Consider the following 24,635-nt stretch of genomic DNA (forward strand, 5'->3'; position numbering starts at 1 on the left):
ATCCCCCGGTACCTACCCCGGCGCATCGGCATCCCTGGCACCGCCGGTACCCACTCCGGTACCCACCCCGGGACATCGGCACCCCCCGGCACCCACCCCGGCACAGGGGCACCTCCCGCTACCCACCCCGGTACCCACCCAGTGCCCATCGCGGTGTATCGGCATCCCCGGTACTCGCCCTGGCACTCACACCGGCCCATCGGCACCCAGCGGTGTCCACCCCGGTACCCACCCCCGTACCCCCCCGGACAGCCCCCGGCCGCCCACCCTGGCACCCCCCGGGCACCGGCACCCACCGCCCGCACCCGGGCACCCCCACCCCGCTGCAGAGCCCCCGCGAGGAGCCGTGCTGAGGCCGGGCGGGCTCGTGGCAGGGATGACACTTGGGGGTGCTCGCCGCCGGCGGGACCCATTTTGGGGCAGAAAATGTCAAAAACCCCCATTCCCCGCTCAGCGAGCGCCGCGGGCGGTGTTGGGGGGGGGACACGGGATGGGCCGAGGGGCGGGCCGCGGGGCGCACGGTAGCCGCGCAGGGCACGCTGGGAGCTGTAGTCCCTCCCACGGCGGGCGCGCGGGCGGCGGCGGGGGCCGGACTACATGTCCCAGCAGGCACCGCGGCGCGGGGGGCGGGCGGGAGCGCCGCCGGGACGGCCCGGGCCGGGGTGGGGCGATGGCGGCGGAGTGGAGCGTCGTCCTCCTCACCTGCCAGCGCGGCGGCTGCGTCTCCGCCTTCCAGCGAGGCAAGCGGCGGGGCTGGCGCTCGCCCTCCCCCCCCTCCGGCGGGGCGCGGGGTGCCAGCCCTCAGCGCCGCCGGCCTCTCGCTTGGCAGAGCTGGAGGCCCGCCGGCTGAGGGGCGGCCTGGGCCCGCGCCCCCCCCCGCTCCTCCTGGCCGTGGAGGACCCCTGGGCCCGCCTGGGCAGCGGCGGGGCCACCCTCAACGCCTTGCTGGTGGCGGCCGAGCACCTCAGCGCCCGGGCGGGCTGCACGGTGAGGGGCCTCCCCCGGCGGGCGAGCGGGGGGAGCGGGGTGGCAGCCTCGGGTGGACCCGGGGAGGGCGGGAGCGGGGGGGTGGCTGTCCCGGCCTCTCGCTGAGTGTCCCCTGCTCTGCCCTCCCAGGTGGTGAGCTCCGACGTCCTGAGGGAAGCCCGCATCCTCATTCTGCACATGGTGAGAGCCGACCTGCAGCCCGGTTGGGGACCGCTCCCTCGCACGGCTGGGAGCTGGAGCCACCTCGCACCCTCTCCCTCCCAGTGACCCCCCAACCGCATTCCCCGTCCCACCAGGGCCGTGACTTCTCCTTTGACGACTGCGGCCGGGCCTTCACTTGCCTGCCTGTGGAGGAGCCTGGCGCCCCGGCTGAAGCTCTGGTCTGCAACCTGGACAGCCTGCTGGGGACCATGACACACCGGGTCTGTGTGGCCTGCGGGATGGGGCCCTGGGCTCCTGCCACGCGATGCTGGGCACCTTGGCGTGGGGGAGGGTTCTGCTCCCCCTGAAGCCTTTGGGGTGCCTTCAGTAGGCTCCCAGCACGGTGGGAAGGGTGCTAGGTGCCCTGCAAGGGCCAAGCCCCTTCCGTGCCATCCCTGGGCACGTGTCCCTTCTCTCAACAGCTCTGTGTGGGCTCCCCGCCTGGCGTGTGGGTCTGCAGCACTGACATGCTCCTCACTGTGCCTTTGGCACCAGGTGAGTGGGTGCCAGCCTTGCCTCCAGCACCCACTTTGGCTTGGGACAGGGGTCAGAGCTTGCGGTGGCACAGCTGTTTCAGCCTGTGCCATGCCCCCACGAGGGTGTGGATGCTCAGGTGTCGCTGAGCCTTGTGTAGTTGGGAGCGTCTGTTGCGCCCGCAGCAAGGTGGCTGAGGCTGAATGCTGCTGTCACCATCTCTGCCGTGGGCCCAGTTTTCAGGCAGTTGTGCCCAGTGCGGGTGCATTCACTGCCCCAGTGGGCACTGGTCTCTGTCCATCTCCCCAGGGATTGACTGGGACGGCTTCCAGGGTGTCAGAGTGATCGCGGTGCCCGGGAGCCAGGTGTATGCCAGGAACCATGGGGTCTACCTCACCGATGAGCAGGTGGGGAGCGGCTCCCCCTTCAAGGGGCATCCCTTGGAGGCGCAGGGGTCCCCACCCCTTCGGCCCCTTGGGTGCTGAGGTCTCAGCCCTGCCGTGGCTGCTTGCTTTGGGCCTCCCCGAAGAGCTCATCAGGGTGGTCTCTCTCTCAGGGACTGGTGTGTGACATCATCTACAAAGGCACGGAGGCCCAGATCCAGCAGTGTGCGGGGCCTGATGGCACCGTCCCGCTGGTACGGTGTGACTCGGGCAGCAGTGGCCCTGCCAGCCCCGTCCTTTGTGTCACCACGGCTGTGGCCTCAGCCCTGCTGTGCCCTGGCAGGTCTGCGGGGTGGTTTTCTTCTCCTCGGATGCTGCTGAGCAGCTTCTGGCCACCCACGTCATCCCTCCTCTGGACGCCTGCACCTACATGGGGCTGGACTCAGGGGCACCACCCATCCAGGTGACAGCCCCTCATGGGGAACAGGACCCTCTCCCCACGGGTGCCGCTGCTGGGCATCTCTCTAGGGCCTGTTTGCCCCCACACTGCCAGGCTTGGGTGGAAGAGGTGGCAGGAGGAGAGCACCCAGCAGCAGGGTGGGGGTCAGGGTGGCTGCACCGCCTGGCCTGGCTGCACCCAGCAGGTCCCTTCTCTCCCCAGCTCTCCCTCTTCTTCGACATCGTGCTGTGCATGGCAGGGGGGATGACAGAGGAGGATTTTGTGAAGGGTGGTGGTGATGCCAGCGTGAGGAGCGCCCGCTCCGTGCTGTGGACAGCTCTCCACACCTTCCCTCTTAGCATGGGTGAGTGATGCTGCGGTGGGTGTGTGCCACACGACCCATCCCTGAGCCCTCTTCCCCTGTGTGGGGAGAGACGGGGTGGTCAGGGCCCGGGACCTGGCTGTTTCTCCCCACAACTGCAGCTCCCCCAGTCTTCTCTCCACACCCTTTCGACTGGGGATGTCCAGCCTGGCTGCCCTTGGCTCACACGGGTGTCAGGCACACCCACATTTGCCGTCAGTGTGCTGACAGCTCTCCTGCCCCCCCCCAGCCTGCATCCCTGATGCATCCTACGACTACATGACCACCTCTGCGAGCGACCACATCCGCAGCCTGACACTCCTGCCCGGCTCTGCCAGCCACCTCCGCTTCTGCAAAACAGCCCATTCCCACGTGGATGTAGGTCCTTCCATCCCCAGCCTTGCTCACACACGTTTTTTGGGGGTTTCCCCGGGCTGTGTGGCCAGACCCCGGTCCCACATGCCTCTGTGCCCCCGGCAGCAGCCCTGTCTCCTGGAGGACGGCTCTTCAGTCACCAACTGCCTACTGGAAGGAGCCGTGCGGCTGGCAGCCGGCAGTGTCATCCAGCACTGTCACCTCCAGGCACGTGGCTGGGGTGGGGGTGACCCCGAGTTCTCAGTGGTCTGAATCGGCAGCAGGGTGAGGTGGCCCTGGCTGGGATGGGGGACCCACGGCTGTGAGATTTGCGGTGCCCTTTCTCTTCGGGGCTGCCTTTCGGCTGGTGCTGGCGATCCTGGTGGCTGTCACCCTCCTCAGGCCAGGGTAGGAGGCTGTCACCGCTGGGCTGTCCCTCCCTGGGGACCAGGGAAGACCCTCTCCCTGGGGGCTCTGTCATGGCTGTGAGCCCTGGGGGCTGTCACCTGCTCTGAATTTCTGCAGTCCCTGTAGCCCCTTGACAAAGCCAAGTGTGTCCCTCTGGCACCTGGCTCCTGCTGGCCCCAGCTTGTCTCCCAGCATGGCTCTGGTTTGGGGGCTGCTCTGGGGCCAGCCGTGCCACTCGGGGCCCTGCTACTTCTTCCCCAGGGTCCCCTGGAGATCGGTCCTGGCTGCCTCCTCTCGGGCCTCACTGCAGGCTCCTCACCAGCCCTGCGGGGCTGTCCCCTGCGTGACATTGTCCTGCAGGGCCACCACGTCCGGCTGCACGACCTGCCCTGCCGTGTGTTCACTCTGACCGGCCGCCTCGACGACTGGCAGGTACGGACAGGGGTGCTGAGGTGGTGCCAGGCTCCCCGCGAAGCTGGGGTGTAACTGGCCCCTCCGTGCCCCTGCAGAGCCCTGCCGAAGAGGCCACCTACCTGAACGCGCCGTGGGCTGAGTTTTTCCTTCGAACAGGCATACGGTAGGTGCCACGGGATGGGACAGGAGACCAGTCCCCCTGGGGATGGCTGCAGTGGGAGGTTGTCACATCCCCCCCACTCCATCCTGTGTCGCGCTTTCCCCTCCCGGAAGGTGCCCTCGAGCCCCGGGGCGGTGCTGATGCGCTCTCCCTCCATCAGGGAAGGGGACCTTTGGGATGCCGAGACACCGCGGAGGAGCCGCTGCCTGCTGAGCGCCCGGCTCTTCCCAGTGCTGCACGCCTGCGAGGCGCTGGGGCTGGAGGACGTGCTGTGGCTGCTGGCCCCAGCAGCAGTGGCCGGCAAGCGACTGGCACGCTGGCGGGCGGCCTGGCGCATGTCCTGGCAGGAACTGCTGCCCTGCCTGGACAAGGCAGCTGAGCTGGGTGCCCGCCGGACCCTCTTCTTCCTGCAGGGCCAGCGCAAGGTGCGGCGGGTGCTGCTGGGGCGCCGGGACAGCAGCCTCCTGCCGCTCACCCGCAGTGCTGTCCACGAGGGCTACCACGAGGCCGTGCTGGGCACACTGGACGAGGGTGAGCTGGACTCACACAAGCTGTGTCTTGCATCTCTGGGTATCGGGGCTGTTCAGTGCTCCCCACCCCCTCCAATGACCCCCTCCACTGCAAGAACCCGTGGGGATGCACCCCCAGGGCATCCGACAAGCCGTGCGAGTCCCTCTCAGAGCCTCATAAGAGCCAGTTTACTGCAGAAGTGGGCTGCTTTAGGGTGGCTGCAGCCTGGCTATGGCTTTGCAGCCTCCTTTTGTTTTCTAGTGGCCTCCACGGCTGGTGACGCTGGCATTGCAGCCCGGGCACTTGCCTGCATCGCCGACGTCCTGGGCTGCATGGCGCGAGGGGAAGGGGGCTTGCGGAGCGGGCCCGCTGCCAACAGGGAATGGGCCGTGGCTTTCGGGCGGCTGGAGAGCGGCGACATCACCGGTGGTGTCCGGGAGCTGGCTGCTGAGCGGCAGAAGTGGATGAGCAGGTGAGGCTGTGAGCAGCCGCCACCCCACCGCAGGTATTGGTGCTCGGGGAGCGGCAGCAGGGGGGCTCAGCACCTCTCTTTTCTCAGGCCGGCTCTGCTGCTGAGAGCAGCTCGGCATTACGAGGGGGCCGAGCAGATCCTCATCCGGCAGGCAGTGATGTCCTCGTGCCAGTTTGTCACCGTGGGGCAGGCGGAGCTGCCACCCTTGGGGCACTGGGTGCAGGTGGCGTGTCCGGCCCGCCTGGACCTTTCTGGTGAGTGCTTCCCCCAACTAGATGATCCATGCCTCCCCCCATGGGGGAAAAGAAGTCGGGGTGCCATGGGGAGCTGACGGTGAGCCTCGGCAGGTGGCTGGAGTGATACCCCCCCCATCACGTACGAGCACGGGGGGGCTGTGGTGGACGTGGCAGTGCTGGTGGACGGGTGCCGGCCCATCGGCGCCCGGGTGCGGCGCATCAACGAGCCAGAGCTGCGCCTCGTCAGCCTCGGCGGGTCGCCACGGAGTGAGGCGGTGGTGGAGCTGGTGTGCCGGGAGCTGGAGCACTTGCAGGATTACTGCCAGCCACATGCCCCAGGTGAGGTGCCAGCCGCAAGGCCTGTGATGTCCCCTCGGTGTCCTGGCCCTGTGGTGTCAGGGTGGCCCTTTTTGGGGACCATGGAGGGAGTGGGTAGCGCAGCAGGCATCAGCTCTGCTTTCTCTTTTGGTTTTCAGGAGCCTTGCTCAAAGCTGCCTTCATCTGCACCCAGGTCGTGCAGCTCCCTTCGCAGAAACCCCTGCAGGCCCAGCTGAGGGAGGGCTTCGGGGGTGGATTTGAGGTGCACACTTGGTCCAAGCTGCCCCATGGGTCTGGTCTTGGTAAGTCTGCAGGGAAGGGGCCGGGGAGTCCTCCACTGGCGCCAGCACCGGGATGGGGCATCCCCCTCACCGCCCTGCAGCTGGGAGCCCCAGCTCCCAGTGGCATGGGCAGTGCCTCGCTGCCCCGGCCCTGCCTGTGCTCCCTGCAGGCACCAGCAGCATCCTGGCGGGAGCGGTGATGGCGTCCCTGTACCGGGCGGCCGGGAAGGCTGCCAGCACCGAGTCCCTCATCCACGCCGTGCTGCACCTGGAGCAGAGGCTCACCACAGGTAGTGGCTGGGGGGTGCAGCCAGGCCGTGGGGTGGGGGGCTCGGCGGGGGCTGAGGACCCTCTGCCCTGCAGGCGGCGGTTGGCAGGACCAGGTGGGTGGGCTGGTGCCTGGCATCAAAATTGGGAGGTCGAAGGCCCAGCTGCCGCTCAGGGTGGAGGTGGAGAAGATCCCAGTGCCCAGCGGCTTTACCCAGACCCTCAACGATCACTTGCTGCTGGTGTACACGGGGAAGACTCGCCTGGCCCGCAACCTGCTCCAGGTAATGCCCGGCTGCTGCAGGCTCTGCCCCCTGCTCCCCCCACAGCCTCGGGTGCCTGCCCCTGCTCTGCCCCATCACTGGTGCAGAGCTTTGCCACCCCAACGGGAGCTGGCACCGAAGGCTGCGGGTGCGGCACGACGTTCCCAGGTGTTGCTGGAGCCAGGAGGATGGTGACGGGGACGTTCTGGCCTCTTGCAGGACGTGGTGAGGAACTGGTATGCCAGGCTGCCCTCCGCCGTGCAGAATGCTGACGCGCTGGTGAGCAATGCCGAGGAGTGTGCCCAGGCCTTGAGGCAAGGTGTGAGCCCCTTTCCTGGGCCAGGGCGGCCCTTTTAACCACTGAAGAAACACAAACTTCCCCAGGGAGAGCCTGTGTAATCCTGGGTGGGAGGAAAGCTGGGGTGGCGTGCAGGTTCTTGCAGCTGCAGAAGCCCCAGATCTTACCCCAGGCCCACGGGCATGTTGCAGGCAATGCCCCAAAAGTCAGGCTTGAGTGAAGTGGGCGTTGCCATCTCACTGCCATGAGCCATCTGTGATGGGGCTGAGGGCTGTGCCTAGCCTGTGCAGTGGATTCATTTGGCTTTTGGCTGCTGGGATGCTGTGGAGGGGAAGCTGGAGCATTAAAGCAAACAAATTCTTCCCTTGTGGAGGATTAAAAATAAACAGCAACGTGCCAGGGGTGAGTTTGCTTGCTTGGCAGGCAGAGCCGGGAGAACGGGGTAGATGAGAAGGCAAAATTTGGCTTGGGCTGAGCAGGAGAGACAGAGGTGGGTTTCTGCCCCTTGGGCGAGGAGTAGAGGCATATAGTTTGTGATATCCTCTCCCCTGCAGGTAACCTGCCGCTCGTTGGTGAGTGTCTGGACCGCTACTGGCAGCAGAAGAAGTGCATGGCCCCCGGGTGCGAGCCGCGGGCCGTCGGGCGCATGATGGACGTTCTCCGGCCCTACGTCTACGGGCAGTGCTTGGCTGGGGCTGGCGGCGGCGGCTTCCTTTACGTCTTAACCAAAGCCCCTCGGCAGAAAGAGGCTTTGCACCAAATTCTGGCAAAAACCGAGGTGAGATGTGAGCTCCCAAGCGGTTTGCTGTCACAGGCAGCTTGCAGATGCTTGATACAGCACAAGCTCTAATTGCTTCTCACCCCACCCCAAGTGGGATGAGGTTGCCTGTTGCCCCCTTAGCCCTCCCCAGGACCTTAGAGGTGAGAACAGGTCCCTTGCTGGCTCCTGCCCCAACCTGTTTGTTTTTTCTAGGGACTGGGCAACTTCAGCATCCACAGCATTGAAGTGGACACGGACGGTTTCTCTGTGGAGGTTGTGGGATGCGATCAAAAGGACAGCGCTCACCCTGGAGAGGGGAGGGCTGTGTGAAGGCCTTCAGCCCTGACCATTCCTGGCAGATAGGCAGGGCAGGGGAGGGGGCAGCCAGCTGCCTTCCAAAGCAGGGAAGTCCCTGCTGCTTCAGAGGCAGCTCCTTCAGCTGCTTCCAGCCTTAGGTCTTGATGTGGCTTTTTTGTGCTGCTACTTGCCTCAGAAGCCACAGGGCCTGGACAGACTGTGGTGGGGCCTTGCTGGAAGGACAGTTTACTTAAGGCCTCCAGGCTGATTTTGGGGTTTCACTGTTTTTTACGGTTCTCCAAAGGGAAAAAAAAAATTAGCATTTGTAATGCTGCCTCTAGCAGGAACCTCTCTGCTCTTCCAGCAGCCCACGCTGCCCATTGGGTCTGCAATGCTCCTGTGCCAAGGATGCACCTGGATATGGAATCAAGTCCCTCTCCCGTGCTGAGGGACTATTTCTGCAGTGAGTTACTAGTCCCTGCAGTCTCTTGGAATAAAAAAGCTTGTTCTCAGCACATGGTCCTGCCCCTCCTCCCTCCCTGTGGGATAGCAAGGGCCCAGCAATGCAGGGAAAAGCTCTTCCAGGGGTGAGGCTGGGGACTGGCTGCCAGGGCACAGGGGTATTTGTACTCGTGCTGTTCCAGTGCCAGCTGGGGGGGGCAGGAAGCTCCTCCTGAGGCCATGGCAGGGGTTGGAAGAGGAGAAATGGTGCATAGCTCTTGTCCCACACCTCCAGCTCCCTCCGGGCCCACAGCCACACGCACCACTCAAGGCTGCTGCTCAGCCAGGCAAGGTTTATTCACAGAATAGCTGTACAGGGCAGAGCGAGCTGGCAGGGACACAGCCCTGCTTCCTCATGTGGCTTTCTAGGGTTTCCCAAGTCCCCTCCCCACAAGGAAATCATTCCTCTTCCCTTCAACAGAGCACTCACCGCCGCTGCCATGACTTGTAGGACTCTATAGCTGACCCTTAAGCTGGTGGCACAGAAGGAACACAACTGCAGCCAGCAGCACGGGCAGGGTGCTCTCTGCAGCCCCCTCTTTGAACCACACCAGCCCCAGATTTCCTGACCTGCAGCCTCCCGCAGGGCAGCAGCGTGAGGGGAGGCGGGAGCTAGCGCAAGCCTGTCCCTCAGACTAGCGCTGGTTTTCAGAAATAGTGTCACGCTGCTCTCAATGTGAGAGATTCCTCTTGGTTCCGCTCTCACAAAAGGATGGCGGCTCTTCTTCCCAGGCCCAGGAAAGCCCTTTGCTCTGAGGAACAGGAGCAGAAGGGCCGACATCACCCCATCGACACAGTGTCTAACAGCCAGGCAGGACCTGGGCAGGCTCCAGGGCTGCAGCCTTCCTGTCACAACCTCCACGGTGGTGCTGCCCCAAGCACCCACCCGCTACAGGCGCAGGCGCTTGATGTCCTCGCTGCGGAAGTCGATTCGGAGAGCCAGCACCTGCCGGACCTCGGCGGGAGATAGGCGCCAGGTGAGCGGGCCCGAGTTGGGGCCCCAGTAATCCAGGATCTCCGTCACCTGGAGGAAGAGGAGAGCTGCAGGAGACAACTCAGCACTGACCACCCTCACAGGCAAGTTCAAACTCTGGCTACGGTCATGGTAATTTCTTGTCACTGACCCCCTGCAGGCAAACACCCGTCAGGCATGGGACAACTTTTCCAGCCTCTCCATACCCCATAGGTGTGCCAATGCCTGGATGAGCCCAGTAAATCCATGTGGAGTCCGGCTGGGGCTCCCACAGTCCCCCAGTAAAAGCAGACCAAGTGCACCCCCAATAAAAGCAGACCAAGCGCAGCTCACCCTTTCCAGATTGAGGATGGTGGCCATCTGGGAAAGACGGGCAAACTTGTCACGGATAGTCCAGGTGGTGACCGTGGTGAGATAGGCTATGAGAGACCTCAGCTCCTTGTCAAACTGCAGACCGCCAAGCTGTGGGGACACAGGGAGCTCTGTTAACTCGCCCAGCAGGCCCAGGGGTTGCGTCGAACACACGATTAAGAGAAGTTACAGGGGGGGCAGGGGGAGGCCTCTGAGCAGGAGGGTTCCAGTTAGACCATTTACTGCCGGTTAAACTGGCTTATGTTTAGACCCACCTTAAAAGCCAGCCCCTTTATTGATACAAGCTTTGCCCAGCCCCATCAACAAAATACACCTTCTCCCTGCGTGTGCCTCCCTCAGCTGGCCACCAGTGGTGGCAGAGCTTCTCTGAGGGTAACATCTGCCTCTGCCCTGCCCCATCCCTTTGCTGAGGGTTTCCTGGTGGAGGGTTTGCAGTCAAGGCAGACTACAAGGTAGAGGACAGTGTTTTGCTTACCCTGCTGAAGGTGGATTTGAGCAGCACTTTCTCCAGTTCAATGGCTATGAGACTGGTCATAAGACCAGTGAGGGTATCGTAAATCACTGGAGACAGTCCAGCCTGGAAGCAGAAACCTGTGTCATCCTTGTCAGGAACAACTGAGCAGAGGTGCACAAAAGCCAAGCCTATGAGAGCTTTCAAATAAAGACCCATCACTGGCAGGCTCAGCAAGGGGGGAGCGCCACAGCAGCGATCCAGGTGCGTGGGGCCTGCAAGCAGGCTTTGAGAACCACAGGAGAAGGGATTGGGGCTCTAAGAGCCCTGCAAGGCACTGGAGGACATCACTGGAGGACATCTGCTGTTCCCCTGAGCAGGGGAAGAGCTGGAAGATGCACGTGGAGGTCTAGCCAAAGCCTGGCAGGCTGCCACATCTCTCCTTCTCTCTCACCTTGAACTCTGTCATCTGCTGTTCCAGATTGACAATGAACTGCTGGACCCAAGGATCGTTAGCTTCATAGTCACTGAACTCCTCCTGACACAGAAATACAAAAAGGGTAGTTTATGTGAACAGCAGCAAACGGCCCAGAGGACCAGAAGGGAAGTCCTTCCTGGAGCACTGCACCCCTTCTGTTTTCTCAAGCTTGTCTCTAGCTAAACACCCCTTTCCAGGCTCGGATGCAGAGCAAGTTCTGGGTATTTTACTGTTACTCTGCGCCGAGGAAACAGTGGACAACTGAGGGGAATGAGGCAGTGTTTGCTCTGACTGTGCTGCTGAGCAGAGGACGGAGAGTGCAAAGTACAGCTGGAAGCAGAGAATGCTGAGCCTTACCTCCTCGATGTTGTGGGAGACAGAGAGGAATAGGTTGATCCAGGGCTTCACCTGGGGTTTGATGGCTGTGCTGTTCAACTCATTGAGACCTTCCTGAGGGGGACAGGAAGAAGAGAGGAGAGCGACTGAGCACAGCTAACGTCCAACAGCACACAGCCTTTACAGCCAGGCTGTCTTGATGCTCCCTCCCATCCTCACTGCAAGCTGGGGAGACCGACCCCCAGACTTGCACGGGGAACTGAACCCAGAAGTCCCAGATCCCACACTCTTCTGGTGCTGGAGGGCTCTGAGGACACCATGACAACAAGAAGAGGATGTTGGCCCAGAAGCTGCCGTTGTGCTGACGTGCAGCCTGGTCTGAAGGGCTCAGGCTTCCCCCACCCCTGCCCACACAGCTACAGAGGTTTCCTGGCAGGAGAGAGGCATTCAGTTCACATCCCACCAGGGTAGAAAAGGACACAAACACCAGCCTTTCCACTCAGCACCAGCCAGGAGGACACTGATTGGACTCAGCTGATGCCTCCCACCTCCAGTGCAGCTTAGCTCAGTAGGAGAAGCTAAAAGGAGGATAAAAGCTGTAACCACAGTTAGTTCCCTGAATTAATCATAACCCCAGCACACGCCATCTCCCCCGAGCAGCAGGCTGTCAGCAAAGGCTGTTCTGTCCGCTCCGATGCTAGCGAGCTCTCTGAAAGCCCTCTCCTGCCAACCACCCCCATGTGGCTCAGCAAGATGTCAAGAAAGCTCACCCAGCATGAAACTATTCAGGTACCGATGCTGCCTGGCATTTGATGGAAGTTTTTAACTAAAAATGGCATTTCAGAGCTGGCCCTGCTGGCAATTGTCCTTTTCCAAGGCAAATTCAACACGCCTGTGACTCAGGCAGTGCAGCAGCTTGCCGCTCAGCCTCTTGATTGCTTTGCAGCCAGCTTTAAGACTGCACTAGAGCTAAACTGGAGAGTTTTACTCCTTACTGATTAAACTTTGGTTTCAATACTGACCACAAGCCTCAAGAGGATTTGCTGGCAATACCAGTCTGAAGACACTTGGCTGCAGTGAACTACAAAGCCAAACAAAAAAATAGTCTGGCCCCTCTGTGAAATACAAAGCTGATGGCAAACCTGGTTCAAAATACTCTCTTTTGCTTGATTTCTTTCCACGGGAGGTATTAGGTTCTTCCTGTTCTTCTCCCTGTCAGAGACCACTGTGAAATTTTAGGGCAACAGGCCCCAGCATGCCATACGAGACAGTGGATTTAGCCAGAGAGCCTTCTGCCCCATGCCGGGGAGTATTTCCATTCGAGAAAGAAAGAGAAACCTGAGGGAAGAGCAGCTCTTCCTCTACATACAGCCCGTCCTCAGCATTACCTAGTGAGGCTCTGGACAACCTGACAATGTGCTGTGCCACGAGGGAAAATGGAAGAGATGGAAATGCTATTAATAATTTCTTCTCCTGAAAATGCTGAACCAACTACAAGACTGTGCTGAGTGAAGACACATGGAGCAACATTCCTTCTGGCTCTGCAGCTGCTTCCAGTGCTTTTTATGCAGCCGCCAGCTGGTGAGGCTGTGCAAACGGGCTTGATCTGTCTCTGTGCCTCAAAGCTGACCGACTGACTCCCTCCTGCACCCCTACCCAGCACTCCTGCAGTCGGACGTGGCCCAGGCCTTGGGCTGAAATGATTTCTGCCTGAGCTGTCCCTGAAGACACCGGCCAGTCAGTGTTTGAGGCCAGCAGTAACTCAGCAAGACACTCACCTGCAGCAGGTCACGAAATTTGTTGGAGACAGCAGCCATGTCAGAGAGACAGCTGTCAATCTTGGCCTGTGCTTGCTCACCCCCGAAGCCTTGGCTAAGCAGTTTGCTGCAGTCACTCTGCAGGGAAGAGAACCACGAGCAAGTTGCAAATTAATAACCTGGGCAGTTTCTATCCCTTCACGTTGCTGAGCTCTGGCTGCCCACCAGCACGTTTACAGGATAGGACAGGCACCAAACTCTGGCCCCTGCAAAGGCACAGGCTGCTGGCTCCAGCTGGGGAGAGGACAGCAAGGAAGGAAGCCAGGGGCTATCTAGCCCAGCACCAGAGAACCACAACCTCTCAATGATGTTCATGTTGTTCCACTGGCTCCTGGCCTCTGCCAGGTTGGTCGAGCTGGAGAAACTGGTATTTCCAGTTGCTACTATCAGCCAGAGATTGCTCTGCCAGTTCAAAATTGCTTTCCTGAGGCTGGAGGGCAAAGACCTCAGGAATTAGGGCATAGTGAGGTTCGGGTGGTTTACTCGAACCCCCCAAGGGAGGATATTATAAATCTGATTAAGGAAAAAACAGTAAAGAATCCAGACTGCACCTCCAAAGTCTTCTTCAGGGTCATAATGTTTTCGCTGCAGACTTCCACATTGTTTAAGGTCACCTGGAAAAAACCAACAAAACACAGTACAGGCTGAAATGCAAATATTTAAGAGACAGAGGTGCTACCATGTGATCAAAGCATCGCAGATTCACAGAGCTGCATGAAGCTGAACTACAGTAACTGAGCATGTGTGCTGAACCTGCAGCTAGTGCAAAGTTTGAGAGTTTACTCCACTTCTTTTCCTCATCATACTGTCCACGATGTTGCAGTGAAGCCCCACTTGTGAGTGACTGGTTGAAGACAACTTTCTGTGACAGTGTCATGAAGAACAACACACCAAGAGCGGCTGGAGGTGATGCTTTATACACTGTGTCCAGAGAAGCAGGGGAGGCAGGAAGGCATTTGTATCTAGGCAGGAGGAATCGGCACCCTCCTGCCAGATGAGTATCTGTTCTTCACTGAACAGACTGTTCTCTGCCTGCTGAAGCTGAACTAAATGTCAGTATAAGGCTGGGGTTTGTGCAGACAAGGAAATGAGGCAAGCTGACAGGTGAATGAGGAATTCCAGTGAGAGAACTGACATTTTAAGCACTTTGCTTCAAGAAATGCAGTAACCTGTAACCAAGAACTTAATGAAATGGAAGAGTTCAGTCCCTCCTGTTCCTTTTGTTGCCTTCTCTCCTTGTACAGTGAAAGCTCCAAGGAGCCTCTTCAGCACCGGGTATTCACAGAAACTTACATCGAGGGAGACAAGTCAGGGTGAGGCAGCCCCCCTCCAGCACTCTGAGTCTCTGCCCACAGGTCTGCTCACACAGCAGGGCTGCCTGAGAGGAGAGAGTTGCTCTCCCAGTGAGGTCTTTTCCACAGTGCCAGGTCTATACAGCATCCCAACACGGGGAAGGGTGTGTTATGCTGCAGAAGACAGGAGCCACAGCCCTTCAAATGCTCTCCAAGGGGTCTCTAATGCCCACTGCCATGTTCTGGCCTGCTCGAGCGTGCAGAGTTGCAGTGCTGCTGCTGGGAGAAGGCAACAGGCGGATTGTGCAGGCCAAGCGAGCAGACAATCCTGCTCTAACGGTAACTCTCTGATCTGATAAGTGAGAATGAAGGAGCCCTGAGCTTGGGCCAGGAAACTTTTTCATCTAGAGAAAGGTGTGGATGAGATGGTCTCCCACCACCTTTGTGGGAGAGCATGTGGAGAACAGGATTGACAGACATCTCAAAAGAGCACAGACTCTTCCCCAGCCTGGAGGGAATCAGCATCGCAGCAGGCCAAGAGGCAGTCACAGGATCATACTTGCACAGGCCTGGTGTGGAAACCCTACAAGTATGAGGTGAGGTACAAGTATCTACCAGACATCCAAAGTCAGGCCACCCCTCAACAGGTTTTCAGGTTCTCTGAACATGTGATAGTTGCACCAATCCTGTTCCCAGGAGCTCTCCACTGTCTTTCCCCTCACCCCAGCTCGTTCTACACCAGAACAGCCACCAAACCCACCAGAAAGGACTGCTTGGCCTCGTCGGTGCTTTCAATGCCTTTGGTATCAAACTTGCCCTGCTGCAGGCTGCTGTGCATGATGTTCACGGCACTGGTCACCCCTCTCTGGAAGTCCTGGAAGGTTGTGGCTGGGAAGCCCTGCTTCAGCTTGTTGTACAGAACCTCCCTACGGGGCAAGCAAAACACATCAGGGCTTAGAGCAAATACTGCAAGCCACAGCAGAGTTGTGCTCTGTGACAGGGGACAGCACTCTGGCTGAGCTGTGACCTGAACAAGGTAGGTAGAACTTCACAGGGACAAAAGAGGGCTGGCAAATATCTCCTGACAGCACCTAAAGGACATGAGGCTGAAAGAAAAACACAACCACTCAGCTTCTGAGCTTTCCCAAAAATCCTGCCTGCAGCTCTCTGCTGTCTTCAGGCACAGTTCCCCACTCCCATGTTGGGATGAAAACCAGGAACTGGATAGTTTCTGCAGGCTCACCCCAAGTTCAAGTTACTAAGCAATCTCACAGGCAACCCAGAGAACAGTTAGGGGTGACCATGCACCATCAAGCAGGGTGGCACTCCAATGCTACGTGATGACTTGGTCTCATAGGGATTTTGGGCCTGAGGTTCCTTTTTCTGTTTGTCCTACAGGTGACCACCACTACTGTGAGAAAAGTACACCCAGTTCCAGCTTCCCACACCACACCTGACGCTGCTTCCTATGAGTATCTTCCACAGAGAAGACAAACCAGAGGTTCAAAGGCGAGGAACACAGGGAAGATCATCTGACAGCAAACACTGTTTGCAGATCGTGAGGTGGAGGCAAGTTACAATGAACCTGGTGTATTTTCATTACCTGAAGTCAGACTCCAGCTCGGTGGTGGAGTGGTTGATCATGGCACAGAGACAGTCTATGCTGGAGCTGGACAGAGCACGCCCAATGCACTTCTTCACGATATAAAACACGTCATCCACCATGCTGGAGGTGAGCTGGCCCTTCTCATAGCTGTCCATGGCAACAGCCTGCAAAGAAAGCTGTCTCAGTGCCCTGAGCTCAGCGAGCAAAGGTGCCCTCTCAGAGCAGTGCTGTGGGACCAAACTGCCAGCCTGCTGGTGTGTGGGCTGGCACCGCTCGTCCCAGTATTCAGGAGCTCTGGCAGATTTGTCTCTGGAAGATACTTGGGTATGTTTGGAGTCAAAGTGCAGAAACAACCACTTGCTTTTCAAGGCCAAGGGAAACAAAAGACCTTCCCAACAACTGTAGACCTGCTGTGTACTCATCTCACTCCCTAGGGGTGCTCAGCAGAGGACTGTGGAGCACACGCAGGGCTCTCGGCCGCTGGCAGAGTGCAGGCTATTGAAGCAGCAGTCTGAGCCCTACCTTGTTGACAGTCTCCCTCATGAAGTATTCCTCCATGGTGATGTAGTAGCCAATGAGCTCCTGCATGGTGCGGCTCAGCAGACAGTTGTTGAGGAGCTTGTCCAGGTATTTCTGATGCTCTGCAGAACACAAAAGAGAACCATCAGTGGGGACCAAGTGTTAGAAAGCAGTTCCACCTAACCCCGCTGCTGCCAGTCTCATGGGCACACATCTGCAAAGCCCGACCTGGAATAAATCACAGGCCTCAACTGTGGAGCTGAAATTGTTGAGCTGACTTTTGCAGGTGACAAAGGCGATTTCCAGAGCTCCATGAAGTACCAAAACCCTGAGCCTGTTTACCCTGTGGCTTCCACCTCTAGGATCTGTGCCTGCAGTGACCAAAGGGCCCTCCCTCTCTTTGAGGACCTTGTTTATTATGCTCTGCAGCCATTCCTAATGTTGGTTTTCCTGTTAGAGGGAACAACCAGCGCTGAAAAAAGGTCTGGGGAGGCCAGGCTACACAACCCTCTTCCACAGAGCGCTCCCAAAGCAGCTTTGCAGATCCTGTGTCACTCTGCTTTGCCACTGACTCAGATAAATCTCCACTTCTGACCGCAAGGAGCAAAGAGCCTGCAAGGATTGGTATTCAAGGTGTTACCTTGCTTTACCTCCTCTGAGGCCATGGAGTCTCCCACCTCAAAATCAGATATTATTCGTCTCTTGATGAACCTCAAGTAGAGCTCACTGCGGGCGTTCATCAGAGTGACTTCTGTTAAAATAGGGTCAAGTTCCCTGGAAGGAACACAGTAAGAATCAAGGTAGTAAAACTACAAAAGGAGAAGCACTAATTTAACTCAGTTAAGTAAGTGTGTTTTCTGTTCTCTTACTGTGAGATCAATACCGCCCCTTTCCATCTGTGCCGTCGAGTAGCAAAGCTCAGCAGAATAACTGGTATGTGCAGAGAATGAACATACAATCAAAACATGCTGAAAAAATCATTACAGAGAAGCTGCTTTTTTTTCCTCATGGATGTGAGAGCAACCACATTAAAATCACAGAAGGACTGCAAGACTCTAAGCAACCTGATATAACTTCAAAGTTAGCCCTGTTTTGAGTGGAAGGTTGGACTAGAGACCTTCAGCAGTCCTTTCCTACCTCAGTTTTGCTATGATTCTGTGAGCCCTACATGGCCAGTGTTAGAAAGGCCTGGTCCCTGCCATCTCCCTCTATGTGCTTTTGTGCACAGATTTATGTGTTTCTGTACAAATGATCAAGAATCTCTCTAAGCTCAACAGCTCAGGAAACATGAGACCACAAAAGCATGTGACGATGCAGAACACAGCATTCAGATCAGAGATGACTATGAAAAAAAGACCGTCACATCAGCAGCTTTTTCATCGGTGTGCACAAAAGAACTTCACAAATCCTGCTCAAAGCCTCGCAACACACGATTGGGACAAGGAACCATTACCTTTATTTTATGGATGAAAAAGCAAAAGCTCAGAAAACATGGAATGCATGCAGTTACTCAGAGCAAATAATAAATGGATCTCTATATTAACACTGAAATAATTAGTCATGCAGGCTCACAGAGAGACAGCTTGAGGAACGTAAGTTTTCTTTCAAGGCATGTTTAGAAGTCACGCAATGGCAGAAGGTCTGGGTGCACTTTGAAACAGCCTTACTTAAGGGCTATACAAATACTTAAGAAGAAAAGGAGGGAGATTTAAAGCACTTCAGTTCATTAGCAAGAAACTGATGTTACAGAGTTGCTGCAGCAGCCATACAGATTAAATAAAACCCAAAGATTTATTCCCAATTCTGTCACAAATTATCTGCCCAGGGAGCTGCTCCATTTCGTGGGCTCTGAGGACCATACGCTGACCATCAAAAGGTAGTGGGCACAGGCGATTACAGTCTCAGTCCTTCACGTGCAGCGATACTGCCAGCCCTCCAGCGATGTTTAGGGCCAAGGCTTAAAGGTAATGAGTAAGCAAAATAAACCACCACAGAAGTTGCCATTATAAAAGGGCAGCGAAGGGCACTTAACAATTGGATTTTATGCTTTAGTAGCCACAGAGCCTCTGGAAGATGGGGAGAGTTATCTAAATGCTAAATAGTGTTAATAACAGCTCAAGAGTGGAAGGTTAGAGAGCTAAAAGAGGTTTAGCTTGTACCTTGGTTCAATCTTCTCTGCAGAAGCACTTCTCATCATGCTATTCTGAACTTGCTGGAACTGCAATCACAAAAAAAGAGAGAGTCATCAAAGTCTTTGCTGATGACTTGGAGTTAACAGCTGCTTCTCGTGCTGTAGCCTAAGGAGGTGCTTACTCAGGGGGGTTGACAGGAATGCTTTGCAGAAAGCGCTGCCAGAGCAGGGAACTGCATCAGCTCACCTCCTCCTCCAAGACAGAGCTCAGCCTGCCAGGAAGGGCACTGGGATGGGAACTGCAACAGAGGGACCAAGGTATGTGACCGTGAGACAGTTACAGCAGTCCTGCATCTAACAGACTGAGCAGGAACAAGACAGGGGGGATGGTGGACTGAAAATGCCCTACAGAGCTGCAGAGCAAAGAATCCTGTGCCCAGGGTCCATTTAGCATGCTCCCAATGAATCCTTCTCTGCAACAGAAGGGATAGCTACAAGCTGGACCCCTTCAGCCATCAGCATAAATATGGAAGAAAGCAAGGTTTCTCTCAATACACAAGGTCAAACTTTGCCACCTCTAAGGCAGTCGGAGCCCCATGGAGCTGGATGGAGGCCGCAGTTGGCTGCGTCAGGCAGCACCTCGCTCCTCTTACCTGCCTGTGATAGTCCCTCTCTTTGATGAACTTGTCCACCACTTTCTCCACCTGCCGGTCGCACTCCACTTGCAGGTGCTTGATGAGGGTGTACAGCCTCCCTGGCCCGTAGTATGTCTCCACAATGGGCTGGTGGGTCTCCACAATGCGAGCAATCCCTGCAGGGAGAAGGGAAGTGCAAGAGAGAGACTCCAGCAGGAGCTCCCATCCAGTCTGGACCCAGAACAGAGCTACATAGCTCCACAGACAGGACCTAGCAAGGGATCATTCACTCCCCAGATAAACAGTTTAAACTGTGCAGCCACCCTGTAGTGCTTCACTGAAGGCCTGTCATTACCACCCCTCATTCCATGGCATCTTCTCTCTGCATATGACACCTTCCATCCTCTCTGCTGTTTAGTGCAAAGCTATAATGTAAATCTCCTGGAGCAGAAGCCATCACTCTTCCTAAAGAGAGCTCCTGCCATGCGATGTGTGTCAGCTGCCCTCCTACCCAGCAAGATGCAGGGTAGAAAGGTATGAAGCTTCCACAGGAGAAAGCCGCACGAGCTAAACCTGGCAGGGGGCATAACTGCCATCCAAACCCAGTCTCAGCTTTCAGCACCTGACAGGTTATAAGAGAAGAGCAGTGCCAGGAAAATCAGCCTAGGGAAAGCTCTGCTCTTATCTGTCACATAGATGCCCAAGAGAGCAAGCATTCATGAAGGCAAGACCTCCTTGGAGAAAAAGCTCATCTCCAAGAAGGTATCTCTACAATATTGCTTCCTTCTCACAAACTCTACTCCAAGTTAGCAACACTCCCCCTCTTTTGACGCTACTGCCAAGAAAGCCTCGGCGGCTCTAAGGACCTTCAAAGGCAGAAGGGTGCCAGGCTGGGAGAGTGACTTGGCAGCAGTGCAGCCTGGAATTACAGCAGACTTAATCGAGAAGATGGTTAATCACCATGGGATCTCAATTACTGGTTTTAGCGACATTCCCACAGAACATTCATATTTCCTTCTCTCCCTTCCCTCTCTGCTTTCAGGCTCCCATGGTCCTCCTGAAAGAGCCAGGCCTGGAGGCATCAACAGCTGCTCAGTCTTAAGGGATCTGATTTGTTTGTCTGGAGAGCTGAAACCTTCAGGGAATACCCATTTGTTTTGAGGATGCAGAGAACAGGAAGAGCCCGATTCCTGGAGGAAGCTGACAAATCCTTTGCAAATCCACTTTGAGCCTGCGCAAGCTGTACGTAGGAAAGCTTACTTATTGTAATGCCCTCTCCTGGCTGGGAAAAAGTCTATTAGTTGTGTCCCTGTCCCTCCAGCGTGACACTCCCACAGCTGAAAGGGGAAGGAGGCATTTTTTAATCTCCTGGAGCTAAAATTAAAAGCGTTTAAATTGATGGATAATCTCATCATGGACTATTTTCAATCTGTCAGCAATGAGACAAGGAAGATTACCTTCAAAGAGAAGTGTAAGGGTGTCTGCAAAGATGACAGCAGCTCGGCGGTCACTCATGTCTGTCCCCATCACCAGCTGCAGGTTCTCTTCTGCTTTGTTGGCCACCTGCATGACAACAGGACCCGTCAGCTGGTAACACTCAAAGATATTCTTCATCCCATAGGGTGGTCCTCTGTCCCTTGCCCTGTAGAGCTTTTGCTGCCTTCCCACTGCAAGAGCTATTGCTGTTGTTCCTCCTTTGAACAGGGATCCTTTCCTCTCTTATGGAAAACTCAAGGGTCAAGGAGAGGCCAAAACTTGTTCTTCTCTTTCCAGGCTCCCTTGTACGAGCTTTAGGCAAGCACAAAGAGCAAGACAGAAGGAGAAGCCAGCCAGCCAGAGGGATCTGTATTCAGACACCATAAAGTCCATCCCAGGATGCAAAATGCAGGGAGAAAGACGAACTAAGGCCAGTGCTGGTTTCTAAGATTAACACAAGCCAGAGCCAAGATCTCCTTCCACAACATCTGTTGTTGAGACCGGATTTTGCTTCTCCCTAGGAGACCAGACAGGCCACAGCATATTTCACAGAACCTATTACCTGCTTGCAGAGGTACTCCGAGAACTTGCTCAGCCCCTCTTCATGTAAGCCTAGCAGAGGAAAGATCTTGAAGAACCGTTCCACCTGGGGCAGGTCTCCCTGCTTCATAGCCGTGTCAAATTTCTCTGTAACAATTGTCTTCAGGCGCTGCTCTGCTTCCTGCAGGAGCTTCAGGTTGGCATCAATTATGCCCCCTGGTCAAAAGGACAGAAAAGAAAGGGAAAAGTGACAGCAAACTGTTAGCACTGTATCAAGGGCTACTTTTTTTCCCAGGAGACCAACACTGTGCAGCCCTAGGATGAGAAGGCAGAAGACACACTGGAATTCCCCTACAGGCAAAGAAAGGTAGGTAAGTGTGTGATGTACACACAGCTAATGTTGTCGTCTTGCATGGAGGATGTGAACACACCAACCGGGACATTTCTTTTAGGGATCCTCCATTTCCAGTTGCTCTGCTTGGTAGCACACCGTAACACTGCAACGGTTCTCCCTGACAGAGCCTTCTCCCTCACTTCTTTTGTCCTGAACATTTTGTCCTTCACCTAGTTAGCGCCTGAAATACTATTAAAGATGTGTGCCAGGAACTCTCCTTTCAATTAATGATAATTCAAACCTAAGAACACTTCAAAAATGTTCATCTCTGTTACTTTATAACATATTAAGATTTTTGGCTAGTATTAGATCTTCTGCTTTGTCTACTGGGCTGAGGCTATCTGCCATGGGAAATCATGCAGCCTCTAGTTATCTACTGGAAAGGTGATTTATCAGCTTCTCCTCACAAACAGTACTTACCTTCCTTGCCCTGACGACTGAGCTCAATCACTGATTTGTCCAGAGACAGATAGCGATGGATATGAGCTGCTGCTTGTTCATAATCTTCATTTCGCAGGGCTGTTTGAACTCCATCCATGCAGAACTTCAGGTCAAGGATGTCATCAGCTCTCTGAATGGCCTGATAGAGTCGATTCTGCAAGAAAGGCAACCGGTAAGGCTTCCTGCTGCAGGTTGGACCAGGGAAAGAGAATTATGATAAGACAGCGTGGAGGGAAAAAAGGAAGAAACAGACTGAAGCGATATGTCTCTACACAATAAACGATCACATAAGCAGAAACCCCAAACTACTTAAAAAGTCGTAAGACCAATGGCTCTGAAAGGGAAACAGCATTTGTCAAAACTCAGAGTGAACTCAGAGGCCATACTCCACTTGAACAAACAGGCAGACACCAGAGATACAACCAGACATTCTCTGTTCTGATTGCAGCAGATGTGCTGAGCGCTGGGAGTTGACATCTCCTAGCCTATCTCTGTACAAAAAATATAACAGCCTGGATTCCTGACTGGTCTTGGGTGACAATGACCATCTCCACTGTCCTCAGCGCTGCAATAGTTGGCAAAAGAGTGCTAACGAAGACTAACTTCATCTTATTCACCACAGTCTATCAGGAGCTGCATGGACAGAAGGGGATGCTGGAGAACCAGCCACTATATGGAATAACACATGCACTATTACTCTTGCACCCTGCAATATCCAGGAGCCCAGCAAGATACCACTACCTAGCAACACTAGATACTGCTAAAATAAAGAACAAAGCAGTTTCCAGCCCACCTGCCCACTAAAGAAAAGAGCACATTTCTCTGCTGTGCTGTGAGCACACGAGCAGACAGAATACGGCTTGGAGGGGACAAGTCCCAGACACCCCCTCAGTCCAGTTACCTTGGCCAGGTCAAGCTGGCGAACTTTACTGCTGACATTCTCAGCCAGGTTACAGGTGAAGGTGATCATCCCTGCCAACTGCTGGGCATCCCCCTCGATGAGCTGCAAATTAGGGCTGGGAACACAAGCAAATTGAACATGAGATACAAATATTAAGTAGTAGGATGGTCTGCAACAGCAGGATGGTTCTTGCTCCAAACTCAATTGTTCCTCTCAGAAACAGCGTCTCTCATATCATGCCCCTCCTACATGAGCAAAGCATCAAAATCAAACTGACTGCTTTGGAAGAGACTGCACAAACAGACTAACGACTGTCGGGCTACCAGACAGGGTGTGAACAAGCCACTGAAGCTTTATGATACTCTCCACTTCTGAAGTGGAAGATGAAGTCTGTAAACTTGTGCTCCAAGCTTCTACTAGACATAAGGCCACTTAGGATGACTTTCCAGACTGCTGCACAAACTTACCATGAAGAGGCAGTAATGTTTGTCCACACCTGTAAACAGCCTGACACAACACATCTGATCCAAGCATTGATGCTGAAACCTGACAATCTTTGGGGTGAGACCTTCAAAGAACTGCTCAGCCTATGACAAAAAGGATCAGTCTGTGTGAGGGCGCAGTAGTGTTCTCGGTTAGTGCTGCTGAGAAGAACTGGGTGCCTGGGGGTAAGGATCCAACTGCCACAAACCGATTTAAAGTCTGACATATTCTGAGAATGAATGTGCTTCGCTCACAACACTGAAACGAATTTTCACATCATACAGTAAGCAGGGAGGTACTGAACAGGGTGCAGAAGCAGGAAGAAGAGGAGACGGTGAGGATCACTAACCCCATGCGATGAAGTGCAACCATCTTGTTCTCTATAGTGCTTTGCTGTTCCAGGAGGGCATCCAGCTCTTCCTGCACGACTTTCTGAAAGAAAAGGATGAAGGAAGTCCTGTGTGAATTCAGCTCTCCTCCAGGCCAGCAACTTATCAGACTCTACATCCAAGTCAAGGACACGCAGCTAGCAAGGCCTTAGCACTTCCAAGAGCTCATGTGACAAATAAATCCTTCCTAAACTCTCAATATAATCCTGTCATTTTTCATATTTTTACCATTTGAAAGCATCAGTTCAAATGTCAAACCTCACTGCACAATTTTTAAGTCAGCTAAGTCACAAACTCCTCCCCTCGACGAGGTTTCAGCGCAGGAGGACCCTGAATCTGCAGGCTGCTCATGATTCAGGGACACCAGTTCCGCGGAGGCGACACCATCCACCACCGGGCCCGAGGGACGGCTGAGGCCGTATTTAATAACTCTGCAAAGGATCCGGACGACTAGGGGAGCCGCGACAGTGAAGCACCCACTCTCCTTGTCACTACAACACCGGGCTGAAGGGGGCTGGAGCAGCGAACACCTCCGGGGGGCTGCGTCCCGCAACCCCCGGACCACCCCAGCCCAGCCCGCCCCGCCACAGCCCATCGCCGCCGGGGGCCCTGCGGCCTCACGGGCCCGCCCCCCACACACCTCCTCCTCACACAGCCGGCTGTAGGCGGCCTCTAGGTCCGCCAGGTCGGTGAGCGACTGAATCCGCTCCATGGAGAGGGCAGAGACAGCCGAGCCACCGCCCTCTCCCCCCAGCGCCCTCGGGCCCGGCGCCGTGGCCGCCGCCATTTTGGAGTGCAGCTGACGCGCTCGGTACGGCCGTGAGGCCCGTCGGGGCTGCCTGTGGTGGAGCCTGAACGTTTGCGGCCGCTCGGCTCCGGCTGGCAGCGCGGGAGGTTCACGTTCCCCAGGCGCTCTACGCTAGAACACGCCTGAGGATTTTTTAGAGAAGCTCTTGGTACGGGGAGCGGCCCCCATCGCCCCGTGATTATTCAGGCGCCGCCTCGGGCAGCATCCCC

The 24,635-nt window shown here is 56.0% G+C and overlaps 2 protein-coding genes and 1 long non-coding RNA gene across 9 annotated transcripts; 2 read left to right on the top strand and 1 right to left on the bottom strand.

Annotated features, from left to right (window-relative positions):
• Positions 1–649: 649 nt before the first annotated feature.
• Positions 650–8,398, top strand: FCSK (fucose kinase). 6 transcript variants are annotated; one of them, XR_012625161.1, is made up of 23 exons: positions 650–740; positions 830–987; positions 1,117–1,167; positions 1,284–1,409; positions 1,611–1,683; positions 1,972–2,069; positions 2,219–2,299; positions 2,389–2,508; positions 2,707–2,848; positions 3,096–3,223; positions 3,326–3,427; positions 3,869–4,039; positions 4,117–4,184; positions 4,342–4,712; positions 4,953–5,163; positions 5,251–5,417; positions 5,511–5,738; positions 5,876–6,019; positions 6,100–6,288; positions 6,362–6,549; positions 6,748–6,807; positions 7,381–7,604; positions 7,800–8,398. XR_012625161.1 is itself a non-coding variant. In XM_074840202.1 (23 exons), exons 1-23 carry the CDS (start codon positions 671–673, stop codon positions 7,914–7,916), a joined length of 3,327 nt encoding a protein of 1,108 aa, XP_074696303.1. In that variant the 5' UTR covers positions 650–670; the 3' UTR covers positions 7,917–8,398. The 6 variants fall into 6 exon arrangements, 5 of the variants coding, with proteins under 5 accessions (XP_074696303.1, XP_074696305.1, XP_074696304.1 ...); XM_074840202.1 differs by having other exon boundaries at positions 6,748–6,847; XM_074840204.1 differs by having other exon boundaries at positions 6,169–6,288; positions 6,748–6,847.
• Positions 8,399–8,657: 259 nt separating this feature from the next.
• On the bottom strand, positions 8,658–24,459 carry COG4 (component of oligomeric golgi complex 4). Of its 2 annotated transcripts, XM_074840213.1 has the most exons (19): positions 24,259–24,459; positions 23,579–23,661; positions 22,747–22,861; positions 21,825–21,999; positions 21,033–21,226; positions 20,452–20,557; positions 19,013–19,170; positions 18,388–18,446; positions 16,869–17,002; positions 16,232–16,350; positions 15,707–15,873; positions 14,864–15,029; positions 13,363–13,425; positions 12,773–12,889; positions 11,016–11,108; positions 10,635–10,718; positions 10,205–10,306; positions 9,691–9,819; positions 8,658–9,408 (listed from the first exon to the last, which is right to left on the bottom strand). In XM_074840213.1, the coding sequence occupies exons 1-19, from the start codon at positions 24,403–24,405 to the stop codon at positions 9,274–9,276; spliced, it is 2,346 nt and encodes a 781-aa protein (XP_074696314.1). In that variant the 5' UTR covers positions 24,406–24,459; the 3' UTR covers positions 8,658–9,273. The 2 variants fall into 2 exon arrangements, with proteins under 2 accessions (XP_074696314.1, XP_074696315.1); XM_074840214.1 differs by lacking the exon at positions 13,363–13,425.
• LOC141930002 (uncharacterized) lies at positions 19,181–21,025 on the top strand. Its single transcript, XR_012625166.1, has 3 exons — positions 19,181–20,236; positions 20,431–20,584; positions 20,768–21,025. It is a non-coding gene; the product is annotated as an uncharacterized LOC141930002 (long non-coding RNA).
• Positions 24,460–24,635: the final 176 nt, after the last annotated feature.

This window comes from Strix aluco, chromosome 14 (assembly GCF_031877795.1).
Source record: "Strix aluco isolate bStrAlu1 chromosome 14, bStrAlu1.hap1, whole genome shotgun sequence".
In the NCBI taxonomy this organism is placed as follows: Eukaryota; Metazoa; Chordata; class Aves; order Strigiformes; family Strigidae; genus Strix; species Strix aluco.

Excerpts from the sequence above, each read along its gene's own strand:
- FCSK (XM_074840202.1), top strand. The coding sequence starts at position 671 with ATGGCGGCGGAGTGGAGCGTCGTCCTCCTCACCTGCCAGCGCGGCGGC. Across the intron at positions 1,684-1,971 it reads CACTGTGCCTTTGGCACCAG|GGATTGACTGGGACGGCTTC; the intron begins GTGAGTGGGTGC and ends CCATCTCCCCAG. Across the intron at positions 4,713-4,952 it reads GCTGGGCACACTGGACGAGG|TGGCCTCCACGGCTGGTGAC; the intron begins GTGAGCTGGACT and ends TTTGTTTTCTAG.
- COG4 (XM_074840213.1), bottom strand. The coding sequence starts at position 24,405 with ATGGCGGCGGCCACGGCGCCGGGCCCGAGGGCGCTGGGGGGAGAGGGC. Across the intron at positions 15,030-15,706 it reads GAGCTGGAGTCTGACTTCAG|GGAGGTTCTGTACAACAAGC; the intron begins GTAATGAAAATA and ends CTTGCCCCGTAG. Across the intron at positions 11,109-12,772 it reads AATTTCGTGACCTGCTGCAG|GAAGGTCTCAATGAGTTGAA; the intron begins GTGAGTGTCTTG and ends TGTCCCCCTCAG.